This window comes from Alligator mississippiensis, chromosome 1, assembly GCF_030867095.1.
Source record: "Alligator mississippiensis isolate rAllMis1 chromosome 1, rAllMis1, whole genome shotgun sequence".
Lineage (NCBI taxonomy): Eukaryota > Metazoa > Chordata > Crocodylia > Alligatoridae > Alligator > Alligator mississippiensis.
Window position 1 is genome coordinate 267706107 of NC_081824.1, and position 17509 is coordinate 267723615.

The window sequence follows — 17509 nt, forward strand, 5'->3', positions numbered from 1 at the left end:
ATTTGGAACAGCTGAACTTGGGCTCACAGCTATATTCTCAAAAAATGCAATTTAAGAAAACTCCAGCATGTTTGCTTCTCTCCCCTTCAGCCTTCCCTCCACTTTAAATATGGGAATGAATCCTTCCCTGTTGCCAAAAGTGTGCTGCAAGGAGAGGGTTGGTTAGCTTTGCACTTTACCAGCATGGGTGCCAAATACTCATGCTAAATCTGACTGTCACTTGATGTCCATGGGATCTGTAGTAACCTGGGAGGTTGAGGAGCTGAGTTGAGCTGACTGTTAATCCCAGTATTTATCTGCAGGCCATGCCTTTGTCACCTTTAGATTGGATTAACATGGTACAGTGTGTAGGGCTACAACTGAAGACTCATGCAGAGCATTGTTACCTGTTTGCTTACTGTTGCTAACAGTGCCTTTTAGGGACCAGTGGGTGCTTTCAAGAGGTTGCAGGCAGGGGGTTGTAAGAGAAGGAGCCCCAACTCTGGAATTTGCTCCCTGCCCTGGTTTGTCAAAGGCTGTTTGATGTCCAGGACATGCTTTAAGGTTCATCCACTGCTCACTGTCGTTTGTAGGGGGTGAACTGTAAAGGGTTGGGAGGGGGGTTAAATTGAAGCTAACTGAAGTTTAAATAGACTCCAGTCCTCAGCTGATGCTTTTTTGGTTTGTTTTTGTATTAATGATTTAATGGGTTGGCGTACACATGTAGAGAGATGATAAACATAACTATAAAACAGTAAGCTATTACCACTAACTTCTGTCTGGCATCCTACAGGATTATGTTTCCCTGCTGATCTACATCTGCTTTCTTATACTGCAGACAGCAAACCACTTTGCCTCTGACTCTCTGGGTGTGATGTGCATATGAGGGCCCATGAATGTGTATTAAAGCTGAGTTGGGGGAAGGGATAGAAACATACTTGTGTGGTGCAGTGAAGGCCAGTTTCCTTTACTGGTAACAAATGCTTGACTTGATTTGACATGTAATGACAGTATGTCCTGCTGTTTTGATTTGGTCTGATCTGTTATAGTGCTTTCTTTCTTTTTTTCTTTTTCTTTCTTTCTTTTTTTTTTGTTCCCCAGAAGTAAGAAGTTAGATGTAATAGAGCACTGAGGTTGAAAACTTAATGGTATAGAAGTCAGGAAATTAGCTAAGGTTATCGCAGTGCTAACTTTACCATACAAAGAATGTGCCCAGTAGAAATGAGCATTGTCTAAGATGAAGTGCTGCATTTTGGCTGCAGTTTCCTGGGGAGATGCTTTATAAAAGTTAAGAGGTAAGGTGCTGAAGACAACATATTAATTCTTGGTTCATCTCTTAGTTCAATAGCTATATAAAGCTCTTGCTGACTATAATTAGGGATAAAGAAGATAATTTGTATTATCTTGTATGATTGTGTTTAATGTTCTCTACACATAACCGTATATATCAAAGTTAAATTTTATGTGGTTTTTAGTTCTTAACGTTTTTGTAGACGGTGCTGCACTGAACCAGCCGGTTTCCATAAGCAGTTTCCATATTGTGTTTTTTATTAGTCAGTTTTAGCATTCTTTCTTACTGACCCAAAATTTCTAAGTCAACAGCATGATTTTTAATTAATGGAATGATTTTATTGGAAATCGGATGTCCAGCATCTTAAATAAGGCTTTGTGTCCTGGGGGGTGGAGGAAGTGAGAAGGTAAGAGAAAATGAGGGAGAGAGGCTTTTTAAACCTCTATTATTTTTTAAAAAGTTAAAAGCAAAGGGTGGAATTGCAGTAAGGTGAGCCCCACCCAGGGGCTGAGCATGACACATTGTCAGTAACAAAATACCCATATCACTAGAAATTGAAATCATCTCTTTTGCAATGCCCTTCGTGGGTTCCTCATTTAGGATGGCTGTCCATCTTCTACCTTGCAGAGTACCCCCATGACCTAGTGTGACACAAACTGGTCCAGACTCAAACATGACGTACACCCAGACCAGAAAACGGAAGAGTTGTAGGGTGTCATTGGAGCTGCCCCTGAAAGCCAGTTTCTGTATCTCTTTAGAGCTCATCTTGGCTCGATCCAGCAGAAAACTGACCAGGCAGCTCATGCTCCCCTTGGCCAGGTGGTACAGGATGAAAAAATGTACACAGTCTTAAAGAAGTCCACATCCAACATGCCAAAGAGGCTGTTGAGGGCAGCAAGGAGTGGCCACAGTCAGAGACAGTCCAAGAAGGGGTGGAAGAGCATATCCTCTACCTCCTCCTTACAGAAAGGGCAGGCTGCCAATGCCACTGGGGCTGAGTGGTAGACAAAGATGCCAGTGGCTAGGGCCCTGTGCAACAGCCATTACTGGATGTTGCTACTTCTCTTGGTGGTGGGCAGCATGTACAGGGTGCATCAGATTGGACAGGCCTGCTTTGCTGTTCCTGCTGCTAGGTGTTGCCTCCAGAGACAGAGAGAGAGATGCAAACTGGGGTGTAATTTAATGCAGCTAATCCTTTCCCTGTTGAACCTTCCTCCTCCCAAACAAATAATTGATCTTGGAAGAGGAACATAAATAACTTCCCAGTATGATTAGAGAAGCAGAACCCTGCAGCCCAACAACCTTTATTTCTTTCAATTGGAATTAGTTCAGGTTTCTGGTCTGAGTAGTGTCTCTGGAAGTCAAGGGTACCTGCCCTTACATTATCTCCTAGAATCATGAGTAGTTCAGGATGACAAATCCTCCAAACATCCTGCTTTATCTCAATGTTTCCACACAAATTTTACTGATGTGTCTTGGTTTGGATGTATAGTTAATGGTGATAGAGCAGGATTACCAGTTTGTATGTAACTTTGTTCAGTGACCTGAGTTTGAAAGGTTTGGGTCCCCTGATGAGAGCAAATGTTTGTCACAGAAATTTTGGGGCTACAAATCTAGCCAGTACTCTCGTTCACTCTTTGGCTTTAGGAGGTTAGCTTGCTTCTCATCTGCAGCTGCAGAGGTTATTCTCTGGGCTGAGGAGCCAAAGCCACTGGAAAGGCTCACAACTTTCTTTGCCAGATCATCTGGCTAATTTAAATGGTTTGCATCTGTGCCAGAGAATAATGTATTGCTTCTCCAGACTTCTGCATTTTGGAATTATTATGGTATTTTGTATACATGTGGTGGTGGGGTCTAGAGAATTTTATGGGACTGTCTTCCTTTATGGTCTGTACAGCTCAGAGCACACTGTTGTTTTTTTAAATAAATACTCCCAGTATTAACTAGTCTGTTATGTATCGCCAAGTGCCAGTGATCCAAAGCACAATTCAGCTAACACAGACATCCCATAGCTATTGCTGTGCTACTGGAGTGCTTGATGGGGAAAGTACCGACATTTCCTTTTGGCATTGAGTTTTGGGGTTATATTTCTAAGCTTTTTTTCCTGAATAAGAAGCTCTTCCCTCATTTGTTATGTCATGCATTTAGATTGGATAGTTTTATTCTTGTAGTGTAAGGAAAAAAAGCCTCTTTCCTGTTTGAAATGCCAGGGAACATAAATTGGACAATGTTCACACTTCTCCACTTAAATCTGGAATAAGCGGAAGAGGAGGACCTTGTTGTTTGTCGTCGCAACTACCTGTGTTACCTTGACTTACCCAGGGATGGTCAATAACTGTTCCCTTAGACTGTGTTATAGAAGCTGAATATATTTTTAAAAATTGCCAGTGGTGAGAGGCACATTTAGTGGCCCACTAGGTTAGCATGACTAGGGCATACAGGAGAGAGAGCTAGCACCAGGACCAGCCATTTTTGGATCCACTGGCTGAATAGGTGTTTGTAGTTGCTTCAAGTTGAGAGCAGGGCTTGAATTCATGCTTCATGATCCATAGCAAGACAGGTTAAACCCTCTGCCACCATGCCCTGTAGGTAGAATATAGCATCCAGTGAACGATAGCTGCCTCCCTCCCAGCCAACACATGCTGTCCAAGTCTGCTTAGGAAGGCAATTTCTTGGCTTTGACTCAAATTTTGATTACAGAAAAAATACTAGAACAATTTCTGTTGCAAGGAACTTCTGTTCCCTTTTGTTAGAGAGACCACAGGTGAGAATACTTTTGACACTATGGATTCCAATTTGAAATCTCTGGTTTTAGTTTGTCTTGTGTAAGTGTTTGCATACCTAACAGTGCTATGTTGTATGTCACCCTTAAATATTTCATGGCACTCCAGGGTGTTGTGGTACCATGGCTGAGAATCACTGCATTGGACAAACTCTTTTTTTCTGCCTTTTTGTCTTTTCCTTTCCTGTAGTACATATCTATCTTTTCACCTTTCTGCTTAACATAGCAGTAGACTAGAAGAAGGAATGCAATTAAATATTTATACATCTCTTTAAAATAATAAGCTTTTAGAGTTTAATACTCCAGTGAGGTTAATCATACCTAGGAAAGATCTCATTTGAGTTACTTCAAGCTTTCTGCAGCCAGAGTAAGACAGTGCTGCACTCTTATCCTCTTCTCATTTGGAAAGTGTTCTTTGCAATCCAGACATTTAAAACTATTTATTATTTTAAAAAATAAGTTCTGTATATTCTGTGAACGTTGTGTACATGCATCACATACAGGTCCCATCCTCAGACCTTGTTTGATGCATCTGGGTAGGGAGGTGTACATCTGGGGCTAGGGAAGATTAGGTGCCTGAAGGCTCTGGGTATGTACTGAAGGTCCCAGGTATGTACTGTACCTCATGCCTAGCTTAGGGGGGAAGGTGGTGAATTAATAGGCCAAGCCAGTGCATCCAGCCCTGAAAGTATCATAATTTCTGACTTTTACTTTATGCCTGGATAGCAAATAGCCTGTCCAGAGCCCATGTTCATCTTGTCAGCTAACCTCTGTGCAGAATGCCATGTGTTCAGTTGAAATATTCTGTTGGCAGAAACCTTATGGTAGTAAGATCAGGTGATGAACTAAAAAATTAAATGCCTCTGCTTCAACACTGCTAGGATTATTAGATAAAGGCACCTGCTGGGGTTCCTGAGCAACTGGAATAAGGGAAAGATCAAAGTATACTATGTGCAGAACATTAAATTCTTCATAGATTTCATAGACATTAGGAAAGGAAGTTAGCTAGGCTCAGATGACCCCAGCAAGGTAAGCATCCAGGCGTTTATTGAACATGTCCAGAGTAGGTGCTTGCACCACTTCTGGGGGGAGTCTATTCCAGACTTTGGAGACTCAGACAGTAAAGAAGTTTTTCTAACAGTTTGTGACCATTTGACCTTGTTTTCCCTTGGGGTGCCCTGGTGAACAGACGTTCTCCCAGTTCCTGATGCACACCCCCTATATGTACTTATAGGCTGCACCAAGTCGCCCCTGAGCCTTCTCTTCTCCAGGCTGAAGAGTCCCATGCCTCTCAGCCTTTCCTCATAAGGCCTTTCTCTTGACCTCTAATCATGCGTATGGCTCTTCTCTGGACTCTTTGTAGGATGTCCTCATTTTAATAAGTTTCTTAATGTGTGAACTTCACTTGACACTCCAGGAATGTGGAAATTCCTTTATGGATAATGTTGCTAAGCAAACAGTGATAAGCAGTAATATTTGGTTTGACGATATGTTCATGTAAATCTCTGATTCAGCCTCATTTGGATGACTGTTTTCATGTAAAGTCAATCCATCTCAGATTTTATTAGGAAAAGAAAGGGTCTGATAGTGGGTGACAAAAGTTATGAGTTTGGAAAGACTTACATCTGAGGAGAAATCAATAAGCAGGGATCTAGGTTTTCCATTTGCTGTGGGAAAACGTGGATTTTTCTCCTTTAAAAGAGACAAATGCAGGAAACCACAGGTTTCCCCTTGCAGGCTGGCAGAGTTCCAGTCTGCAAGGGCTGTTTGGGGTTGTGGGGAGCAGGAGGCAGGGGGTGTTACGTGCATGTGCAGGTAACATGGTAGGGACCAGCTCCCTCCAGGGAAGTTTACAGGGGTAGGGTGGGGGGCACAGGCGACGTGGCAGGGGAACAAGGGACAGAGGTGATGTGTGGGGAGACACATGTACCCCCTCCACATTTCTGTGCCCACAGCAGGGCACGGGGCTGCAGACAGGCTGGACCAGTTCTGGGCAGGAGGCACCTCTAAAGTTCCAGCGGGTGGCAGCTGGCACAGGAGGTAGTGCTATGTTGCCATGGCTGCCAAGGTGAGGTGCCCCCTGCCTGCCTGGCAACTGCTGGGGGCACAACTCTTTGCCACTGCCTCTGTGCCTCACCTTGGCAGCCATGGTGACACAGCACTCCCTCCTGTGCCACGTCCTGGCTGTGAAGGCAGCTCCTTCTTGAAGCTAGTTCAACTCAGCTGCAGCCCCATGCCCCTCTGTGGGCACAGAAATCTTTAAACCCCCTACCTCCCCCCTGTGGTTTCAGGCTGTTTCCAGCCAAATCGCAGTTTTCTGGGACTTCGGGAGAAACACTCAATTTCAGGCTTTCCTGTGAAATCCCCCGAAACCCAAATTACAGTGGTCCATAACTATATCTAAGTAGTACCTTGTCATCTACTTAAAAGTGTGTGTATTCAGTACCTGTGTTAAAACTTGCAGCTGTTTCAAAAAACATGAAACGCATCAATTCTGAATGAATTAAGTCTATGGGTATATGCAAATTACTATAGCTATGTTTATTTGAAGGTCAGTGTTTTCAAATTGGCTCCTTGCTTCCTTGTGCTCAGGGAGAGCAGGGTCTGACAGTAAGCAGGGGGAAAGGTGCTGTAGAACGAAAAAACTGGGGAGCAGAGGGCAAAGGAGCTACCTGATCTCCCAGACTTATTTTCCCTGCTGTAGCAGCAGGAAAGGGACACATTCGAGACCAGACCTCCAATAACTGGATTCTATACTTGGGAAATTATAATAAGTTAAAAAATTTCCATGTATAGAATCTAATTATTGGGGGTGGGGTTACCTTGTATCAGGTATGTCTTATATTGAAGTAAATACTGTATTATGATTTTGCACATAGGTGCATTTCTTCTTGTTCTCCTGAACCAATTGGACTAGTGGGACACCTGATTTCATTCAACATATTAATTTCTATGCTAAATGTGTTTTTGTTTTTTTTTTCTGCCTAGCTCTCTGCAGAGGACGTATTGTCACAGTGCCCACCAGTCCCCTTATTCGAGTAGAGGGCACAGAGGTGGTGATTCCTTGCAGTGTTAGTGAGTATGATGGACCCAGAGAACAGAACTTTGAGTGGGAGTTTTGGAAGGAAAGTAAATTTGTGCGCATAGTCAGTACCTGGGACACCACGTTCACCTCTGAGGAGTACCAAAAGCGGGTTGACAGCAAAGAGATCAAGCTGAGACGGAATACCAATGACGCCGTGGAACTTGTGATCAAAAACGTTCAGCCAGCTGACAAAGGAGAATACAAGTGCACCACCCCCAGCACAGATGCTACTGTTCAGGGGAATTACTATGCTACAGTTGACCTGAAAGGTATTTCTGAAGGGTGAGGGGTATTCATAAGTGGTACCAAGTGAAAACATGTTGTTGGGTATTCCAATACCTTCTGTGCTTCTGTACAATACTGGGAATAGTCGTTGGCTCTGTTTTTGCCTAAATCCCTGTTACAGATTGTCTGTGACAGTTCTCTTTTCCAGATCCATGGTTCAGGGCTGGATTGCGGCTAGGCTGCACCCCCTTCTCTTCCTCAGCCTGTGTGGCTGGATTAAGGCTGGGCTGTGCCCCTTCTGATCCCTTCAACTCCCCCCACATGGCTGGATCAAAGCAAAGCCATGCCCTCTTCCCCGCCCTCTATGTGGGCAGATCAGGACTAGGCCACACTACCTCCACCTAACATGGCCGGATAGGGGTTGGGCTGCTCCCTGACCTCACATGGCCAGATTGAGCCCTGCCTCACTGTCCTGCATGCTGTATCTGGCCTTTGGATGGACTGAGCACTGTCCATCTCACCCACAGGGAAAAAGGTTAGGCACCACTACTCTGAAGAATCTAGTGTAAACCTCCTAGACATTGAAGCAGGAAGGCTAAATTATAAGTAGGAGAAAGGGAATAAAAGGGATGGGAGACAAGGAGCGGGTATGTTTACAGCTGAGAGTATCATCTAGGGGTTTTCAACTAAGGCAGTAGTAATTTTCCTTTATCTGTAGAGCCTGATATCCTTCAGCAGCATGGTAATAGGGAATTTTTTTTCCCTTAATGAATGTATAGCATTGTCTTGCACACTGAGCACATCTACAAAAGACGTTAAGTGTGCAGTAGCCTTATAACACTGCACAGTAGTGTGCCAGGCAAAACCCGTGGTAATACACTACTGTGCACTAGTATTAGGCTGCTTCCCAGTTAGCATTACTGAAAAACCATGTGCTGGCACGACTGTGCAGTAGCACAAGTGACTGCTCATTGATTTAGTACTTGATAATCCAAGTACTAAACTTAATGCACAGTAACTATGGCGCATTAATGAATGTGTAGAATAGATGCTCCCACTGATAGGCAAAATTTGGAAGCGAACCTGTTGATCTAGATTTTGCCATCAGTGACAGAACTTGGGGGTGGGGGTAGGCATCAGACTGAGCACTTCAGTAGGGACTTGCTTTGATAAAATAATGGTGTTTGAATGATTTTGAGTGATTTTGGGGAGCGTGGAAGGATATAGAGATGATTGGCCAAAATGCCATGTATAACAAATTTGGGGCCAGCCATCCAACTTTATTCCTGAACATCACCACTTCTTTTATTTTTTGGGGAGCGTGAGTTGGGGAGGGGGCTTTTTTAGTTGACTAATTTTTGTTTGGTGTGCTTATAATAATCTCTTCTTTGATTAGTGATTGCCGATGGCTTAAAAGTGAATCGCTGCAATACCCAGTCTTCAGCATCCCTCAGGCTGTCTGAAGGAGTCTCGTTTGAGTTATGCTGTTCAGCTTCTACCCACACTTCAGAGCACACTCACCTACATGTTACCTGGCAAGTGAAGAGTGGCCCATCTTGGAGGGAAGTTCTTTCTCTGACGCACGAGGGCAAGTTCCATTCCAGCCCTGAGTATGGGGAGCGCTACCACAGCGGAGATGTACGCTTCGATGCAGCAACAAATGACACGTACTGGTTGTCGGTGTCTCAGGCACTGCCAGTGGATGAAGGTGCCTACAGGTGTCTAGTGAGCGAGTGGGTAAAAGGGACAGATGGTTTGTGGCAGAAGATTCAGGAGAAGAGTGTGGAGACAGCAAGCATGGTGATCCAACAGACAGGTATGTTTCAGGGTGGTGTGGGATGTGTATGTTTTAAAACTGATCTTCCTCCCTGCCACATCTGGGTCATGTGAATTAGCAAGAGCAGAAGAAGGATAAAGGCTGGATAGTATTTTAACCTGGATGCCACCTGGGAACGCCTCAACTGTTGTAGGAAATAATGTTGTTGGCTCTCTCCTTTCTTAGGGACAGGAGATGCAACATGATGGAGAACAATAAATTGATACATGATAATACATCGATTGATCTTTTTAAACAAGAGAAAAGATCTAAATCCAGATCACCTGAGGGCTGGTTTTAATTCTGTCACATATCTCCAGAGTCATTTGTGTTCTGGTTCTGTATCCTACCCCCAGCCCTTCTTGGGTCTTTGCATTTTGTGTCTTCAAACTTACCCTTCCACATACTCATGTCCTGTCTCAGACTGCAGTGGATGTTGATCTGTACTGTTAAACAGCTGCCCCTTTCCACCCTAAAGGTAGCTGTGTATCAGTGGCAGGTCTGAAGTATTTCTCATTTATACTATTAAATACTAAAACGAATTAATTAAATAAAATAAAAGCAACAGTGATTTCCAAGTATGTTTTTATTTTTTCAGCTCTGCAGTGTTGATTTTGCTGCCTCAGTTTTCTTGGAGTACTTGTGGTACCATGTTGGCAGTGGTGTAGGGAAGCAGTTTTTCTGCTAAGTACTTACTGCACGCTCGACTAAGGAGCTGTAAATTGCATGTTTGGGAAACATATACTTGTAGTCCTGGACTCTGACTATCCAGATATCCTCAGCCCAGAGCTTTTATGACTAGATTTGCTAGTCCTGGCAAAGTGTGTGGCTGTGTGTGTGTAGCAGCCCGGGTAATGCATCTTATCACTGAGTGGGTGTAAAAGCAGACAAGATGGTCCCTTAGAAATGTGCGATTATGACATTATTTTAGGCAGTGTTCAGACAATAAGGGCATCTGCCTTTTGAAATCCTTTAATCGCCACAGGGAGAACTCAGAACTGCTGTTTGGATAGCTAATTTGGATGCGATTTAGTGTCCTAGTACTGCTTAGTCTGTGAGATTTGACAGAATCAGCCTGCCCCTTCTTCCTCAAGATAGCACGGATGCTAGACAGCACAGTTGGCACAACTTCTCTCCATAGACTGGGAGTACTGATCAGGGGCTGTAATTCTCCCTTTGTCAAGTTTTTAAGTTATTGGATAACCTGAATTAACAGGGTGGGGTTGAATCTCACTGGTTGGATAAAAGATGGAAATGGCAGGCACCAGAAACGGTGCTTGAGCAGGGACAGATTTTTAAAAATAATTTTGGCTTTCACATTCAGCTCAGTCATTTGTAGACCTGCCTATTCTGTTGGTAGCACAAGGGCCTCTCTTAACTTGTCTCAAGTGGAGTGGATCTTGTCCCACCTCTAAAATATTAATGTTATAGCCTGTGTATAATATGTGTACCTCCACGTAATGTGGTCTGACAGCTAGGACTTGAGAGCACTGTGTACTCAGACCTGTAGTCTGCATAGGCTGTACCTTCACATAAAAGGCAAGGGTGAGCATAGCATATTCTGGGGAATGTTTTCGCCACCTTGGATTTAAAAGCTGTTGTGTTCTTTTTATGTAAAATAAGAGTTTTATGCCCCCTGCCCTCCTATGTCAAATGATCCAGTACCACTTTTGGGTGCATACAAATTAGCTGTATGACTGCCTGAACTTCCTGCTATTCCCTTGGCCCCCCATTGCTCCCATCCCTTCTATTGGCTGTCATTATGATTGCCTTATCTAAGATCCTGGAAAAGATCCTAAGATTTCTGGACAAGAGATTGTCTCTTCCTAAGTGTTTGCATGATGTAATGGGTTTATAATTCCATTGGGGTATTCAGGCACTTCTGCAATAATAATAGTTTAAAGAGAGCGTTAAGGAGAGAATGTGTATGGGCGAAATCCTTACAAAAATTTCTGCTTTATTAGATATCTGGTATTTCTTGTGTTTGACAGGTGCTTGTTTCTTGGAAAACCTATTATGCTTCTCCTTGTTATTGAGCCCTAATCTTGCATTTGATATTAGTGTATTACATTATGAATTGAGAGGCTTAGTCAATTTTCACATCACAGTTATAATGCGAAGGGGGGGAACAAACTGTCTGCTTGCCTGTCAGAATTATTACTTGGGGCATGCAGGTGATGGGAGCTTGACAAGTGAGTGCTGTTGTGTGACCAAGTGAGCTTACTGACTTTTTTGTGCTGTCAGAAGCGGTGTTAGACTGGAAGAGGGGCAAACCTTGGTTTTAAAGATAACAGCTTTAATAATTTAAGGAGTGATTGATTCTTAAATTTAGAGAGCATCTTTCATTACAAAAAAAATCACAAAGTGCTTTACAAACAGTGAGTAAAGTGCTGTAGTGTGCATACATGGAAATCACTTCATCTGTCATTTAAATGTAGCTTCCTGTTAAGGGGGAACTTGGCCACTGATTCGTAGCACTGGTGCTAGTTTAGCAAAATCAGCAGACTTCAATCAGGATTAGAGCACTACATATTTTACAAACAAAAGGCATTACAGCCCCTACCCAAAGAGCTCATAGGCTTGTACTTGGACAGTATGCAGTAGGTGAATAGACTTAAATTGCTGTGAGACAAAAGGGGACAAGATAAGATACCACATGAATCTTGTGCCATGAGGTTAAAAATAGCATGTTTTAAACTCATCTCTTCACTTCTTACTTCCCATCTCCTTTTTCTAAAACACTGCCAGTTATTTTGGATCTCAAAGACCTCTTTTTTTGAATGTGAATAGCATGTGTTATAGGGATTGAATACAGTCACTGGCCAGGAGAGGAGTCTGATAATATAAGCCACTGTTGTAGCGATGTAAAGTCTTCAAGCATGTGTTGGATACTGTTAAAATTAGAGAAGTAGCAGTGTAGCTCTGCTTTCTGTTAACTTTTGTTTCTAATCTTGGTAATGGTGTTGAGGTAGGTCAGGAATTCAGGATTTAGCCAAGGCTGTTTGTATGACAGCTACACTAGGAGGAATATGACTTCCATCAGAGGAACACAAAACAGAAGTGACTGACTGGTGTTCGGATACAAACAAGTGCAGCACCTGTTGACTCCAGCGGAGATTGACTTGTGTGACTTTAGTTGCTGAGTGTGTTGGCACCATTATAAGCCTGGGAAATTTACCCTTACTTCTGGGAAAGTAGGTGCAAGGACTTTGACTGGCCCAATCTCACCCAGGCAGTCTCTGGCGGAGCTGGGAATAAAATATTAAAGTCCTGATAAATTTGTCATTAATCAAGCAGTTTGTAGGAATTTATGTACTTTTAGATTTGGAGAAGATACTAGATCTTTCACAAGTCTGTTAAAAACTAACGCCTTGTGTGGGGTGTTTCTCTTGATTTTTCAAGCTCTAGATGTGGTCCTTATCACAAAGAATGCATCTGTAACTGAAAGAGACTCTCTGGACCTCACTTGCAACATCACAACAGACAGAAGTGGCATTTTCCAAGCAGAGGTCACATGGTATTTCAGTGAGTCGCCCAGTGGTACCTTGTCTGATGCCCAGGTTTTGCTGAGTTGGGACCGTGATTCTGTTGTCAGCGACTCTGCCTTTGTCAGCCTGAGTCGCATGGATGGAAATTCCTATCACCTGTTGGTACATGATGTGGATGTGGAAAACTCTGGCTTCTACTTCTGCCAAGCCACTATCTGGGTGCCATTGCACAATAGGAGCTGGCACAAGGTGGCGGAAAGAACATCAGCACCAGTCAACGTGGTCGTGACAGCATTAGGTGAGTGCTTCTATTGAAAAACTCTGTACAGATAAACCATTCTTTTCCTTAGTTCAATTACAGCATAGTGTATACAGGACAAAGACATTGCAAGGTCTCTTCTGGGTATTCCATTGTCTCAAAGGCCATATATGTGAGAGTCTTGAGCCATATACCTTTTGAAATATGGTTCATATTCATCCTTTTCAGTTTTGTTATTAATTACGTATTCTAGAATAAAGGCATGTGATAGACCTGCCAGAAGCTGAAAGGCCTTGTATTGCAACTTATATAAATTGGTGAAAATTGGAGTTGCCACACATTGAATAGCTTGATAATGATCTGTGGGGTTCTTTAATTTAATTTATTTATTTTTTACTGTCCTATAACAAATTGTTCTGAAAGTGTGGCTTAGTAACCCAGACCCAGCAAGTGCTTCCATGTTAAGGCAGATGGCTAATAATATAGATTTACCAAGATTACTGTTCTCCATTTGCTACCTTTTATAAAACTCTTTAAAGAGCACATTGGTCTAAGGTACCCCAATGATAATACGAAGGAGTTTATGCTTGTTTGCACATTTACAGTTGCTACTAAGCCACGTCATTGCATAGCTGATGTTTGTTCTTGTGGGCAGGATTTTGCTGTAAAATCAGAAACTGGAGATGGAAAGGATTGTAGTGGGCTCCTTTACCTCACTTTATGTACAAGGGCAGGATAGTAGTGCTCTTCTTCCCCCCAGGACTGAATATGTATTTAGACTGATAACCTGCTGTCTTATGCAACACCAGATACTGACTTTACCAGCTTTTGCTTTGTTACCATGGCTGAACTCTTCAGCTATGGAGAGTCTGTCTTTACGCAGATGTCCTGAGAAGTCAACAGTTCTTCAGGAGTGATATCAGAAATGAAACCCAAGCAGAATTTCTAAACCCCCCCCCAAAAAACCCATGTATTTTCCAGTTTGTTGTGACATATCACAACTGTCTCAAAGAATAATAATAAAGTAATTGATTTCAGCTATTGCAAACCTGATGGCTTCTAACTGTATTTCGGACAAAGTTAAGAGGCACTTCTGCCTCATCCCTGCTAAAGTCTACACAGCACTGATTATTTTACAGCCATGAGTGAGCTTGGTACCAGTTACAGATGTGCAGCATACCTCAGTCCTGGCTTAGCACTCCATGCTGTTTCAGTTTAGTGTCTCTTTTAATCAGAGAATAACAATAATGTCTAGTCAGTGGTGGTAGTCTTGAGGTGGGGGAGGAGGGAAGAAAGAGGCAAGTCAAGAAGCCTAGATTAGGTTCTGAACCCAGGTTTAGAAGTAAAATGCCGAGTTACAGGGCTGATAGTCTTACTGAGATCCTGGTGGTTACCCTTCTTGCTTTTCATATACTTGCACTTTTGGGGCAATAGGCACTTCTGTGTCTCTCTCCAAACTTTTAGCATTTGAAACCCTGGGCTGACTTCTGGCCCCTGGGGCAGTGGGCTAGACTTGATGATCTTCAAGGTCCCTTCTAGCCCTAACATCTATGAAATCTATGAAAATGGTCCCCATGTGCCTTGGAGAGATGGTTGTATGTGCTAACCTGCTGTGTTCTGTTTCTTCCTTTAAAATTATCTTTTGGTCATAACAATCACCTGGTCAAAACTTGACTCGACACCTTTCCTTTGTACTGATGCATCCTGTAGGCTGCTTGGAAGTTTGGTCCTTTTCTTACCAAACAGTAATTTATTTGGGGATAGTCAAGCAGTAAAAACTACTCTTCAAGCAGGATTGCGTTGCTTGGGGGCAGAGGGAATGGAAGAGGAATGTTTCTTATAGCATATGAGGTTCTAAAAACCACGTCCTGGATTCTCTACTAACCCCCTTCCTCCATGTTTGAAGCTGAGCTGGTGGGATATTAAGTCATTTAACTGTCAGTGAGGCTGTTCATTGACAGGTGACAGAGTGGAGGAATGAGGTTTATCCAGCCAGGCCTTTCTTCTTTCTAAATCCTCTGCCTGTGAGCATCAGCCAGTATGAAGTGCCTAGCTGGAGTGGTGCTGTCAGAGCCAAGAACTCTTTCTCCCTAGCAATCCTTCTCCTTACAAAAATAAATAAATACATACAATAAAATAAAGCTAAAGTGATTAGCTGAAATTCAATTTTTCATCTCTTTCCTTGTCCTATTCCTGGCCTGAGAAAAACTTCAGCCTTTATGTTCACTCACATTGGTACTTAGTTGATGATAATGCTCTCACAATACAGTGCCCCTAGTACCTCTAAACCCCTCAACCCCTGTTGCTTTGCAGGAGGTGGGAACATTGCACTACCTATTGGAGTGACATCCTGTGGCATTACGGCCTGAGGACTGCTATCATCTGTGAAGGGGATATGAAGGACAGTCTAACTGTCTAGGATCAGAAAGGATTTAGTTCCCAGAAAGGTGGTGTCAGTGGTTGTGGCTGCTGTCACTTACCAATGATCCTGTTATAGTGAAGGATCTTGTGGATGTTTTTTAAGGTCTGGCTGATGTTCATAATCAATGGAGATGTCTCAGAGCTGCTGTTACTAGAAGCTGTGGAAGCATTAATATAGGCTGGTTACCAACATTTTTACCTCTTATTTAAGTCGGCAAAGAAGCAGTTATTTAAGTAATGTGTAGACTCTGCTAGTGGCCCCCATGGTTGGCTGTAGTAAAGATGCTGCATCAAAAATGGCAACTGTTGAAGGTTTCTCTAAAATTGCCTGACCAGATGCAGGCCAAGTACTTTTTAAGTGGTACCACTGCTATCAAATATACCCTAAGACTGCTAACACCTGCACACAAAAGGGTCTAAGGCAGTGATTCTCAACCAGGGTTGAGAACTGCTAGTCTAAGGTTTATCTCACAGTAGATTTGTTAAGGTTGATTTTGTATTATGCTTCAGAGTTAGGTACATTTTAGCCTCTATTTCTTTCTCTGACCTAATTGCAGTTACAATGACTGTTTGCTAAAGGGAAGAAAAATATCAGCTACAAGGAGAAGCAAAGAATAAAATTTATAACACACAATCGTGGTGGAAGTATTAGTCATAAAGCAAGGCTAGGCTGTAAAAGGCAACGCAGGAAAAATCATTTTATTACAGGCAAATGAGCACTCATTTCCTTTGTCAGAATCTGAGAGTTTTACAGTAATCTCTTTATTTTGCTGTCTCTCTGTTCTGCTAGAGATTAAGGTCGTACAGCTGTTCTATACTTTCCAGGATTAGGATAACTGGCTATTTCAGCCTTAAATACAGGTGCTCAGTTTTTAACCTCTGAACTTAGGCACTCGTTTCCTCTGAGGTTTTGTGACCTGTATGGGGTTATAATCACTTTCCAGTTAAAACTCCAAGTTGCTTTTCTTACTTGTGTCGTTGGTGTTTGTCAGCCAGCTGAAGATGTTCTGGTGCCTGCTGTACTTAACGTTGCAATTATGTAGGCACTGTACAGTGCCAAGGCAGGAGATACTTTTAGTACCTCTTGTTGGAAGATGCCCTCTGTAGGGGTCACGTATATGGTGCTCTACCAGGGATAGGACTGATAGTATCACTTCTGGCAGTGGAAATGGTCTTTTTATCCTGGAGGCATGGGGTATCATTAACCAATTTCTCTGAAACACCATGATGGCAAGCTCTTACATTTTACATATTAATCTGAACTTTGGGGGAAAGTGTAAAAGGTTATCAAAATCTGGGGTGCTATGGACAGAACATAGAAGGAAATAGTAATATTTCTTAGGTTCTGCATGTTCAGATGTTTTGGACCTGGTTTTTCTGAAGAGCTTGACTCTGTTCTAGCTCAAGTATACGTGAACTAAAAATCAAGGCCAGCATGCAGGTTAGGTACCTAAAATAAAATGCGGCTGTTGGAAAATGTTGGGTTATGTTTCTGGTGTTTTACTTTTTACAAGTAAGACATTATATTCTGGTCCTTTGTATTTGTCTCAGGTGCTGTTGTGTGTAGGGATTGCCATCCCTAATCTTAAATGCACTTGCATGGTTACTCTGCCATTTGCATTCTCTTGCTTTGTTGACCCTAGCCTTATACGTTTGGCTTTCTTCCCATTTTCTCCATTCATCTATAGACCCTGACTACCAGGTACTTCTGAATGCTTCTAAAGCACCCAAGTTCTCAGATGATCCCACAGAACTGGAGTGCAGGATTACGAATGCACAGAACACGGAAGAAGGAAACATACGTTTTACAGTCTCTTGGTACTACAGGCCATATATACGCAGTGATGATGTGGTGACAGATGAACTACTTGGTACTATGGATGCAGACTGGATGTTACTGGTTGGGGATGGGAGCAGACAACGGGCAGAGAATGGAGAAATTATTTTCTCTAAACAGACTATGGATACCTTCAGTTTACGAATCCAGTGGACATCTGAAACAGACCGAGGGGATTATTACTGTGTCATCTCTGCCTGGATCAGGCATCGCAACAACAGCTGGGTAAAAAGCAAAGATGTACCTTCCGCACCTGTCAGCATTTTCTGGGCTACACAAGGTAGGTGCTTTAAACTTACTGATCTAAATACCGAGATACTGACAGC

General features: G+C 42.7%; 1 protein-coding gene across 1 annotated transcript in view; it reads left to right on the forward strand.

The window, feature by feature from the left end:
* Positions 1 to 17509, forward strand: part of PTGFRN (prostaglandin F2 receptor inhibitor) — a 112686-nt gene that overhangs the window by 43413 nt on the left and 51764 nt on the right. Inside the window, exons 2-5 of the mRNA XM_059720605.1 lie at positions 7041 to 7406; positions 8759 to 9178; positions 12581 to 12964; positions 17035 to 17463. Coding sequence (XP_059576588.1) covers positions 7041 to 7406; positions 8759 to 9178; positions 12581 to 12964; positions 17035 to 17463 — 1599 coding nt within the window. The remainder of the gene's footprint in view (positions 1 to 7040; positions 7407 to 8758; positions 9179 to 12580; positions 12965 to 17034; positions 17464 to 17509) is intronic.